Source organism: Python bivittatus, unplaced genomic scaffold (genome assembly GCF_059951505.1).
Source record: "Python bivittatus isolate LINGU-HERP-01145 unplaced genomic scaffold, Pbiv_v1 ctg000690_np1212, whole genome shotgun sequence".
In the NCBI taxonomy this organism is placed as follows: domain Eukaryota; kingdom Metazoa; phylum Chordata; class Lepidosauria; order Squamata; family Pythonidae; genus Python; species Python bivittatus.
The window spans coordinates 3,814,504-3,826,866 of NW_028277096.1; the positions used below are offsets into that span (position 1 = coordinate 3,814,504).

Sequence of the window (12,363 nt, forward strand, 5' to 3'; positions counted from 1 at the left end):
TCTGTAAACTTAGTTTTCTAATCTGCAAGGCGGGATAGCAATTCGAAGAGTCTAAATTACTTGTTGGTTTTTTAGCCATGGGGGGGCTGATCTTCTGCTGTATGTAGGAGGATTCTGTGCCCTCATCTCATTCTGCTGTGCCTGGTTTGCAGAGCAGATGAAAGCCCCAAATCTCCTTTGTGTGTGTGTGTGTGTCAACAAATTGTTATGTGAAGAACTGAAAACAAAAAAGGTTCATATGCAAAGAGGGCCAGTAACCAAGAAAGAGTACAAACAGGTAGGTAAAGGTGGGAAGCAAGCACTCATGATGAGATAACGTTTAGCAAAAGTCACTAAAAGTAATAAAAGGGTTTCTTTAAGTATGTTCAGAACAAAAAAGAATCAGTGTAGCTCCTGTTTGGTGAAGACTGCAAAATGCTAACACAGAAAAGGGAGAGCTACTCAGTTCTATTTTGTTTCAGAATTCATCAGGAAAAAAAGGATGTGCTTCAGCAGGAAATTGTAATGAGGAAGGTGGAAAGGTGAAACAAAGCTTGAGATTGATAGAAACTTAACCAGGAAATGCCTCTTTACTTTGAGTAAGTTTACATTTCCAGGGCCAGATGGACTGCATCCTAGGGGACAGAAGGAAACAACTGATAGTCTCAGTAAATCTTTATCCATTCTCTTTGAGAAATCCTGGAGAACTGCAAGATGACTGGAAAAGAGCAAATGCTCTCTTGTCTTCAAAAAGAGGAAAAAGAAAGATCCAGTCTGACTCTGCTAAGTATCTGAGAAGATTCTAGAATAGATCATAAAGAGTTTGATTTGTAAGCATGCTGAAAATAATGTGGTAATGATTAGACATTAGCTTGGATTTGTCAAGAACAAAACTTGCCAGACTAATTTTATCTCATTTTTTAAAAAAATTGGAGAATTTCCTTAATGGATTGTAGGAATGCTTCTAGACATAATATATTTTAACTTCAGGAAAGCATTTGACAAAGTACTCCGCAACATTCTGATTAGAGAGCTAATTTAGTGGAGAGTGGATAGCATAACAATAACATGGGCACATTGTTGACTTGACAGTTTTACTCATAGTGTGTTCATGACTGGTTCCTCATTAAATAAAACAGCTAAAATGTAAACATCCAACCTATCTTAGAAGATATTCCCTACTTACAAGAACCCCTAGTACTAGAAGATGATGTTAGATCAGCACTCTGGTCATTACCAAGTTGGGAGGCTACAAGAACAGATGGATACCCATTGATCAAATCAACAGTTCTCACTCAAGGCACAAATGACCAGGCTCAAAATATCCTACTTTGGACGCATTATGCAAAGACCTAGCTTTCTGGAGAAGGCTCTAATGCTGGGAAAGGTAGAAGGAAAGAGAAGAAGAGGATAACCAGCAGCAAGGTGGATGGACTCAGTGGCAATGGTTGCACAGTTGGAAGACCTGAAACACCAGGTTAGGGACAGATCATCATGGAGAAAATCTATCTATGTGGTCGCTAAGAGTCCACAAAAAGTTGATGGCACATAATCAATCAAAAATAGAATGGAGAATGGCTTGATAATAGTACTTGTGAAAAAGTCTTGGAATAGTAGTTGATTGCAAACCAAATCTGAGCCAAAAGTGAATGTTGCTTCAAAAAAAGCCATGCAATATTAGGCTGCATCAAGAGAAGTTTAATTGTTCCATTATATTCTGTATGGATCAGAATGCAGCTTGAGTACTGTATTTGAATGCAACATATTTGAAGGAAGATTCAGGAATATAGGAATGAGTTTGAGAAGGGCAGTACAAATGATCAGAGACTAGACACTTTGTCCAATAAAGAGAGACTGAAAGACATGGTTAAGTTTAACTATGTAAAAATATGACTTGGGGAGATATGATAGCATTCTTCAAATACCTAAAAGAATGTCACATAGAAAGTCAAGGCTAATTCTTTCCTTTTCCAGAGTGCAGGAGAGGAAAGGTTGGTTCAGTGAGTACTCCTTTGTGGGGTACCCCACAAGGTTTGGAACTTTCTGCCCTATTTTTTAACATATATCTAACACTGTTGAGATAGGTTTGGAGTGAGGTCTCATCAGAGTGCTAATAGTTATGCATCTCTGCCTCGACTCTGACTGGGATGCTGTAGAGGTCTTGGGTTAGTGTTTGGACTCTATTGGGGTCTGGATGGAAGAAAACAGGTTGAAAATGAACTCTAGCAAGGCAACAGTACTGTTTATTCAGAAAGTCTTTCTATCAGTGTTAATTCTGGACTTCCGTGAAAGTACAGGTTTGCAACTTGGATGTTCTCCTGGACCTGTGGCTACTGCTAGATGGATAGATAGATATTCTGGCCTGAGGCTTTTGCTCAGTTTCCGTTGTGCACCAGTGGCAGCCTTACCTGAAGCAACAGGACCTGGCAATGGTAACTCAGGCTGTATCACAACATGTCTTGACTATTGCTCTGTACATGGAGCTGCCTTTGAAGATCACTCTGAAACTGTAGTTGGTGCAAATATAGCAGTCTGTTTACCTGCTGAGAAGCAACCAGAGCCATGTAGCATCTGCGTTACAGGCATTGCATTGGCTTCCAACAGATTTCCAAATGCAATTCAAAGTGCTGATTTTAACCCACAAAATCCTATGTGGCTTCACTCTCAGGTGTTTCATAATTGTCCTGTCTGGTAAATTGTTCTTGGGAAAATTTATTGGTAGTTAGTTTCTCATTTTCAAGAGAGGAGGAGGGCTGAGACCTGGAAACAGTGCTTTTCCTTAATGGCCCCTATTTTATGGAACAGTCTCCCCACTGAGGATAAAGTGACACCAATCCCCAGGGCATTCTTCAAATAGGTGAAAACTATATTCCTTTAAAGGACTTTGGAACAGGTTGGCACCACCTGTGGTTTGGTATTGTAGATGTTTGTTTTTTATTATTCTGTTTTGCATTATGTTTGCTGTGTTAATCTGTTATCATTTTTATGATAACAGCCAAGAGTCTTGTTGATTATTGTGGTTTATAAAGGAGACAAATATATAAAGGATTTAAGTTACAGGAAAGCAGTTTCCAATTGGATATTAGAAAAATAAGAATATTTGACGGTAGAACCAATCATCCAGATTGGCAATGTGCTATCCTTCACTGAACACGTTCGAGCAGAAGCTAGACAGTAATATTACTGCATGCTTTAATTTAAATTCTTGGTCTTGGACTCAGTGGCCTAAATGGTCTCTTCCAGTTCTCTGGAACCAACTACCCTGTGAGCTGGCAAATCCTCTCAGTGGGATGTATTCAAGCAGAGGCAGAACAGTCATCAGTCAGGGAGGCTTCAATTTGGATTTCTGTACTAAGCAGAGAGTTGGATTTGAGGGTCAGATACTGCCTTCGAACACTATGCTTCTGTCATTCTCTACTCTTCATTCTGATCTTGTTGCTCTCTTGGCACAAAATAACCATCCAGGTTTAGCTGTAGAAAACAGTGAAGAAAGATGAGTGTTATCAAAATACAGTATAAACTAGCATGGACAGTGTCTTCAAAAAACAAAAACAGGCCAGCCTACTTGCAAGACAATAGGGACCACAGTGTATGCATTATTCACTGTACTGGTGGTGAAATGAATCTAGCAAACATGAGCTGTTCATTTTTTAATAGGCTACATGTCACTTTATCTGTCTACAAGCAGGATGAATGCTGTCACCTGTCAGTTTCCCCAACACAAATGATAGATGAATGAACTTCTGTGGAGGACGTGACGATGATGATGATGACCACGACAACAACTTTTCCCTGTTTTCTGAAAGTAGTAGCAATTGCATTATCCACCCTATTGTTTCATAAAAATCTTCAGGCTGTTTTTAAAAAATTCCCCTCCCTTCTACTCCCCGTCCCTGGAGCTCTCCTCCAGAATATTGCTATTCCTCCCCCTTTTCCATCAAATTCTTAAAACCAGTTCTTTTTCTTCTTAATCTTTTTATACAACCTCTTATCCCTGACTCTCAGCAGAGTGCAAGTCTTGAGTATGCTTACTTGTCAATTGTTCCTTTGTTTGCTCTAATTTTCATCTTCCTTTCTATTCTCTGTTGCTTTCCCTGTAGAATTTTTGGCTGTGTCCTTTATAGGGCCACAGATCTGTCTGATTTTGCATTATAAAGCATCTAGTATGAAGTGATAGAAGGATGGATAACAGGGAGGCAATGAACTTAATTGGTTTTTAAATAAGCCCATCAAATGCAGCAGGATTCAGAGGAGCTCAGTGAAGCTCTGTGCTCAGTGGCAATGTATGTATGGTTCTCAGTACTAGCATTTGAAATACAAATGGAGGACAGATTGATTGTTGCTTTGAAGATCATTATGTAATCCTCCTGTCTTAACCTAGGCTCTTGCCATACCACAGCCTGTTTGATTTGCCAACCATTCCCAATACATGATCTGCTTTTCCTCTGCTTTTTTCCTTTGTATGGAGAAGAACTAGAGTCATAAGGTGTGGTGGAAAATGATTGATTATGTGCCATTGAGTCGGTGTCGACTCTTAGCAACCACAGAGATAGATAGATTTTCTCCATGATGGTGGAAAAACTCACCTCTAAAGAAAGCCAAAGATAGAAGAGAATCAAAAGCTGGTTTCTTTATTTACAGTAATTAACAAGCAAATACAGTGATCACCAGGCTCCTAGCAAGCAAAGCCAGGAGCCCCAATATCAAGTTAACACAGGTTTATAAGGTTACATCATATTCTAAGAAATAATGATTGATTGACTATGTGCCATCAAGTCATTGTCGACTCTTAGCGACCATGTAGATAGCTTTTATCTATGACAAACAATCCCTAATCTGGTCTTTCAGATCTTCCAACAGTGCACCCATTGCTGCCATAACTGAGTCCATCTACCTTTCTGCTGGTCATCCTCTTCTCTTTCCTTCCATCTTTCCCAGCATTAGAGCCTTTTCCAGAGATCTAAGAAGTATAGGCTAAATGAATAATTGTTTTACAATCAAGTAGAGGGTATCATCTTTGGAAGCAGGAGAAAGGAGCACCTGCTGGTGCAGCACAGAGAAGTCACAACCCATAAGCATTAGTTTATCAAAGGTACAGATGCCAAGTAACTTACATGTACAATAAGTTATCAGAGGCATGGGTACCCTGTACATTATGCCTTTATGTTATTGTAGCAGTATATTTTTTCTTATTTTCTAAACTGAAGAAAGCTTGAGTTTATTATCTTTACCCATGAAGAAATCACCATAATTGGAAGACAGCTAACCTACATATCAGAGCTTCCTATAGACACAGGGAAGATGTTACATAATAAAGAATGTGGGTCTTGCTAATGCTAATATCAGGAAGATGGCAGTTTGATCTTGCTTACCTAGGAGTTGAGAAGAATGCTGTATTGCAAAGCAAGTAGTTGCATAAAAGGTTGGAAACTACTATGGCTTTCTAAGTTCTATGTCGTTTACAGTGTTTATTGGATATACCCCCTAATACTAAAACAAAGGAGAAGAAAAACAAACCATGATTAGATTCACACTTCACACTAAACCATAAACCCATAGTTTAACCTACAGTGACTGAGTTTATAAAATAGTTGTACAAAACCAGCCCAAAATAAACAAACCATATTAAGGCTTAACCCAATTTATCTGATTTATTTCTTAAATATCATCACACTAGTATTTGCCTAGTCAGTGGCTGGGTTCACACATTGCACTAAGTAATAAAACAGTCCTTTGGTTTTGGCTTGGCATGCTGTGTTGTGTGAATCCAGCTAACACAATCTAGCCCACGTTTTTGGACCATTGTTGTTGTTCAGTCGTTAAGTCGTGTCCGACTCTTCGTGACCCCATGAACCATATTGTGCCAGGCCTTCCTGTCCTTCACTGCCTCCCTGAGTTTGCTCAGTTTCATGCTCATTGCTTCAGTGATTCTGGACCATACAGAGATACTTTTGAATAATAAATCCTGCTACTTTGAAATTTAAGAGGAAAGAGCTATTGGCTTCTGTTCCTCCCTCCTCATATATAACTTTCATACAATAAGCATACTCATCTGGATAGATCTTTTTATTTATTAATTTATTAAATAGATGTCAGTGGTGCCTGATCGACATGCAACATTGGAAGGCCTACAAGCAATATGGTTAATACAGGAAAAGTTAAAAACAATTAAAAGCAAAAATATATGCACGCTGAGCAAACAGGCAACAATCCCTAAGACAAAATCTTCATATCCCAGAAGGTTCAGTTAAATCAGGTTGGTTGGGTTCACGCAATAGGCTAAATGGGGTTGAATGGTCTGTGGTTCAACAGGTCTTAACATCTTGTATGAAGTGCCATTGTGTTATGTTATAATATGGTTTATTTGCTTGCAGATAGCGTGCAATGTGAACACAGCAATTGTGTTTATTTAACCCAGATATAAATTTAATTTATTGACTGAACCCAGCAACTGTAGTGATCAGTCCTTCAGTGTAACAAAGCAAATATCTAAACATCTTGAGTGATGCTACAGTTCATAGCATCAAGGGGAGCAGCTGGTTCATCATCCGTCTGCCAGTTGGGCCTGTAAGAGCTGGTCTGCAGCTCCAGTCCCTTCCCTTACGCTCTCCAATAGAGTGACTCAAGAAGCTGTCAACAAGTGATCTGCCTGGGTTCCAAGGCTGGGACAGCAGGATGGAGAAAGAAAAAGAGAAACAGATTTTTAATTAGGATTTAATTAGTGGTATAATTTCTGCTGACTCTAGCTTTTGGGAAAGGGCAAAATCATATCTGGCACAATGTCCAAATATTGATATTGCTGTCAGAAGCTGATGGATTGCAACATGGCATTATTAGTAATTACTGGTCAAGGAAGTCTGGAGGGTGGACACATCTTGTAAATGCAAGCTGTCAGCTTCCCTGTTGCAGCCTGCACTTAAGTACCTCTGCTCAATGACTAGCTGTGGGTTCACGTAATTGCATATGTGTGTATGGGACTAAGGTGAGGATTGCTATTGTAGCATGTGAACCTCCCTGTGCAGCTGGAGTTGGTTGTGTGAACAACCCCTCATTCCACCTTCTATCACCATCCCAAATACCCTTCTGTGAAAACAACCACATGAGAGGACTTATTCAAAGCAAAGTAAAGCTTCCTTCTCCCACCCACGCAATGCCATGCCCTTCATCCTGGGCTGCTTTTTGCTTCAAAAACTGGTTTGAGGGTTCAGTTATCTGTATTTGTGTATTGTATATCATTAGCTGCTCATTTCTTCACTGTTCTGACCCCATCACTGTTCTCCTCTAATGCTTGCTCCCTGCTGTGTTCGGGTTTCTAGTCCTTAAAAGAATAAGGACTATATTTCAGCAGTAGGAGGATCTTCTGTGCACATTGTTGCTATCGCTTCAGCAATGACATTTCACACAGGGCTGGAAATAACTCCTGCCTGCAGCCTTTAGAAACTGCTGGCAAATAGAACTGAAAATTAATCATTCTCTGGATATATAGGAGGGGCAAAGCTCACTGGGAGAGCATCTGTATCATTTTGAAAAGGTCCTGCTTTCAGTCTTCAGTATTTCCAATTAAAAGGGAGCTGGTCATGGGAAAGATCCTTCTTTGCCAGAAATCTTGTAGAGTAACTGAAGGCTAGCTGAACCAAATCTCTTTCCTGAGTGAAGTCAGCTCCCCATGTCCCTAATTGCTTACAGTCATCTACCGGTCTATCTTCAACATGCATGTTCTTTAGCCAGATTTGCCCAACACACTAGGCTAGGCTAAAGTGAGTTTCAATAATTTGGTTTAGCATGTTGTGTGAACCTGACGATCAGGTAAAGCCATAATATGGTATATTTGTTTGCATATGTCATCTTCTGTGAACACAGCAATTGTACTTTGGTAACCCAGCTTTAGAGTTTAAGAAATTGTGTGAATGCAGGTTTATACTGGCTTTCCTCTTCTTTCTATCTATTTCTTCTCACAGGAACCTAATAATGCAGAAATTTTTCTAGCTAACATTTGTCTCACTGTCTTTTCTGCTTGCTTCCTAGACTCATTGGCATATTCCAGATGGTCCTACAGAAAGTGGTGGAAGAAGGACAGTTGAATGTGACGGACACCTTGATCGATGACAACAATGTGGCCATTCAAGTAAATGCAGTAGCATTGCCCAAGGGGAGATCTTCTTTCTTTCCATGGTCTTCTGAGCTGATTGATTGATTTTTACCCCATCAATGGTGTTTCCATATTATTTAGATAAGCAGTTGTGTGTCATGATCAAAATCTAGCCTTTTGTGCACCTTCTTTCACTGCATATGGATGGATGGGGATGATGGATGCTGGCAGGCTGTCCTGAGATTGCATTGTTCATGGGCAAGGGGTGAGGGACAATTTAAAGTTGAGGAGCTCAAATCTAAACCTACCTTCACTGCTTATTTCTCATTTTTGCTCTGATCTTTATGCATTCATGTCGTATTGGACCCAAAGGCCCAAAGTAGGCTCACCATCTACTGACTATTAAACTTTCCCCACGGAAATCAAGTCATAAGTTCCAAACTGCACCTTACTGAATAAACCACAATTGGCTTTAGGCAAGTATGAAAATAAGTGTGGGTTTTAAAACAGTCCTTGTGGGTGCTTGCAAAGCCTTTCAAGAGCCCGTAAGTGCTTGCAAAGGTGTTTGCCCACCTCTAGTTCACATCAGAGTCACGTTCATGCTTATACCTCCTCCTTACATCATGCAAAGAAGGAATGTTTGAAAAGGTCATAGATTCTTTTTTTAAAAAAAGCTTTAGTATACTTTTATGTTCTGACTGTATAGTTCAGAGTCCATTCCTATAAGGTCCTAGCTGTTCAAGGGCATAACTTAATGGAATTATTGGAGGGCGTGAAAGACTAGCCTCTGAGTTTTTTTTCGAAAACTGTGCAATGTGTTTTTTTTCTGCCTCTCTCTGTGGAAACAATATTCAGTTTCTCTTTCAGTAGGTATGAACAGGCCATATTGCAAAAGTCTGCTACTTTCTGAATTGTCTTATGAGGTTGGCCCCTGCCCTCAAGCTTTTTTTAATCATGTTTTGCTTTCACCATGAACCTTACATGCTCGCTATTTCAGCAACTGGAACTTTTTAACCAATGGCCAAAATCACACTGTGTCCGTATCAGTACAGAAATGCTTTGGTAAGGCATGTAATGTACTACCTTATTCAGTAACCATGGCAACCCCACAGAAAAGGAGAGCAAGTGAGGAACCTCCCTTCTATTTTTTTCTATTTCTGTTACTGTTCAGGAGACCTGGCCCTAGATTAGCCAGAGAAAGAGATAAATAGAGACTGGGGGTGGAAAGTCATTTTGCAAAATATGGAGTCAACTTCAGCAATGTTGTGTATCTCACAGTGGCCAACTCAAGCGCTGCAGAACAACCTTTTGCTCTTTGTACAAACCTTTTTCTGAGATACGCTGTCACGGAATGTAGTGGCTCCTTTCCATATCATAGGTAATCACCCTAAGACTCCCACCTTTCATAAATTAATCTAACCTTTTTTACAGTCTAAGTTAGTGTTATACTATTCTAGGATAGGCAGCAAGACTTCTACAGCTGGATCTGTCCTAGGTGGAACCATCTAGGTCAGGGTTCCTCAAGCTCAGCAACTTTAAGATGGGTGGACTTCAACTCCCAGAATTCCCCAGCCAGCCATGCTGGCTGGGGAATTCTGAGAGTTGAAGCCCACCCATCTTAAAGTTGCTGAGGTTGAGGAACCCTGATCTAGGTAATACAGGAGAGTGACTTTTCTATGCCTATTATCCTTCTCCCATGGAATTCAAACATACTCTCTGCAAGCTGCATTACTAGAATTTCTCAGTGACTGCCTTTTCACAACTTGGTTACTGAATTAACTCATTTTCTGGGTCCTTCCAATACACTACACCATATGAGCTGGAGTGACACACACACTAAGACATACAAAAAAACCCCAAAAGTCTGAGAAACAAACCAAAGATAACTCTAACCAGGATTAGCATGCTGCCCACCTGTAGCTTCTAAGGTTTTCACGATCATAGTACAGTAGAGTCTCGTTTAACCGACCTTCGCTTATCTGACATTCCGTCTTATCCGACGCCCCTAAAAAAACCATAACACGCATAAATTGGCAACAAGAAAAGTGTGCCGCTTGTTTGCGAGTGTGAGTGTACTCTTTCTTGTTGCTCCTGACAGTGCGGTGCCGCAACGCAAAAATCGATTGCCACAGGCACAGTGGATCGGTTTGTTTTTTTTTACTGCACTCAATCGTTACTGTGTGTTATCCAACATTTTCGCTTATCCGACGTTCTGCCGGCCCGTTTATGTCAGATAAGCAAGACTCTACTGTATGTGTTGTATGAACATACCCTGCCAGTGGAAAATCAGTCCTATTGGCATCTTCTGAGCAAAAGAGACTAGGAGGGGTTGCAAAGCTGGGGATTTGGCTATGCCTGTTTCACATTTAAAACTATGTTTTTCTTTTGTTTTTCATTTTCTTCTATCATTTTGGAACCTGAATGTAACCAAGAGCTCGTAATTCCAAATCACCCATGTAAAATAGTGCTGGCCCCATAAGCAGTAAAGCTTCTGATAAGTTTCTGATACTTCTGATAAGTATCAGAAGCAGTAAAGCTTCTGAATGAGAGATAAGTTGGCACCAGTCAGCCACTATTTAGATTATGTCCATATGCAATAGAGAAGCTGACATCAGTGATAACTATCAGTGCAAAGCAGAGTTGAGGACCAATTTGGCTTCCATTCAGAAGTGTTGCCACCTCTTGGTCAATAACAGTGACTTAAAACAACAGCAACAACAATAACAGTTCAGCAGCAACACATACCACAGTTCAACAGCTTGGTTAATGACCTATTTATTATTATTATAAAAAAAATAAAACTCAAATCCAAACAAAAAACCTGGGAGCACTTGTATACATAAGTACTTAAGTAATTTTAAAAAGGAAAATATTGTTTTAAACATTCAGATTCAGTTTTTCTCTGCAGAAGGTAATCTATTAAGGAGGCCAGAACTGAATGAAACTTTCCTTAATTGGAGGGTTCTTCCGAGCTCCTAGCTGCTATGCTAATTTTTTGGTTGCAGCAAAAGTTCCCCACATTTTTAAATCCAGAGAAATGTATATTTTAGTTTCCCAGTGTTTTGTGATAGGACAGGTAGTCCCTGGGTTAAGAACGCCTAATTTACGGACAACCCATAGTTAAGAACGGAGCCTATTGTAGCAAAATTTGAGTTAAATACACAATGGATTTAACTGTCCTGACTTAAGGACAGACCTTGGGAATGGAACTCGTTCTTAAACTGGGGAGTTATAGAAGAGAATGTATGGTTCTTTTAGTAGATTTAGTAGTAAAAGAACATACATTAAAAGAACCATACATAAACTGGGGACTACCTGTGAATAGTAAATGTGGCAGCTAACCACAGGAATTGTATTAATTTTTCAGGCACCATGACTTTATAAGTCCTGATGATTTCAAGAAAGCCATTCTGTGATTTGGAGCATGGAGTTTTTCCATTAAGCATTCACATGAGGGGAAAAAAACTCTCTACATTTTGACATCTACTGAGGGGATTCAGTTGTATTCCATCTTTGAGCCATACAAATGCTCAAATGGACCAAATTGTTCCCTCAGCAGTGCAGTAAGTGCTGATGACTCTATGGCCAAAGAAGGCAACCGAAAAAAAAATGGGAGGTGTTGGCATGTTTAGGAGGGCCTAGCCTTAAGACCCAATTCCTACAGAACAACTAAAAATATATGCCAATGAAGTCTGAGCCAACACAATAGGCACAAAATGTTGACCAGGAATGATGGAGGAATGGAAGGTCCTAGAGGGAAACACGGCTCATCAGAATCCTGAACAGCAGGAGTTCCATCCAAGGATCAGGATACCTTCTAGAGTTCTGTTGCAGGTTCCAAGTATTTATTCCTAAACTGGGTCAAAATCCACCTTGCCATTCTTTGGAAGTTTTGTTCTCCTGAGAAAGAGCTTCTGTTTTTCTCCTTTATTCTCAAAGATGCCTGAACATTTTATTTTTTTTTAAATTTCTCTTGGTGGCGTTTAGTGGTAGAAGCTGCCATTAGTTATGTGTTGTTGTTTTCTGTTACTCGTCTTTCCATCAGTTTCTAGACCTCCAATTGGCCACATTTTCCACTCTGAAAAAGCTCAGTGGGAGGAATTCCATCATGGAGACTTTTCTTGGGATTTAATGGATCTGTGGGCAGCCAGAGGGGCTGGAGATTCCTGGAGAAATGCTGATATGGCAAGAGAAAAATATCCCTTGGCCAACTCTCAGGTAGAACAGTGCAAGAACACCATCCATGAGAATTGTACCAAAATACATTTATCCATTGAAAGAAAAGTTTAAAGTAA

At 39.9% G+C, this 12,363-nt stretch overlaps 1 protein-coding gene across 1 annotated transcript in view; it reads left to right on the forward strand.

Moving 5' to 3' along the window:
- The window catches only part of OTOF (otoferlin), a 146,118-nt gene that overhangs the window by 53,733 nt on the left and 80,022 nt on the right, over positions 1–12,363 (forward strand). The window contains exon 4 of the mRNA XM_088152197.1: positions 8,005–8,104. Coding sequence (XP_088008323.1) covers positions 8,005–8,104 — 100 coding nt within the window. The remainder of the gene's footprint in view (positions 1–8,004; positions 8,105–12,363) is intronic.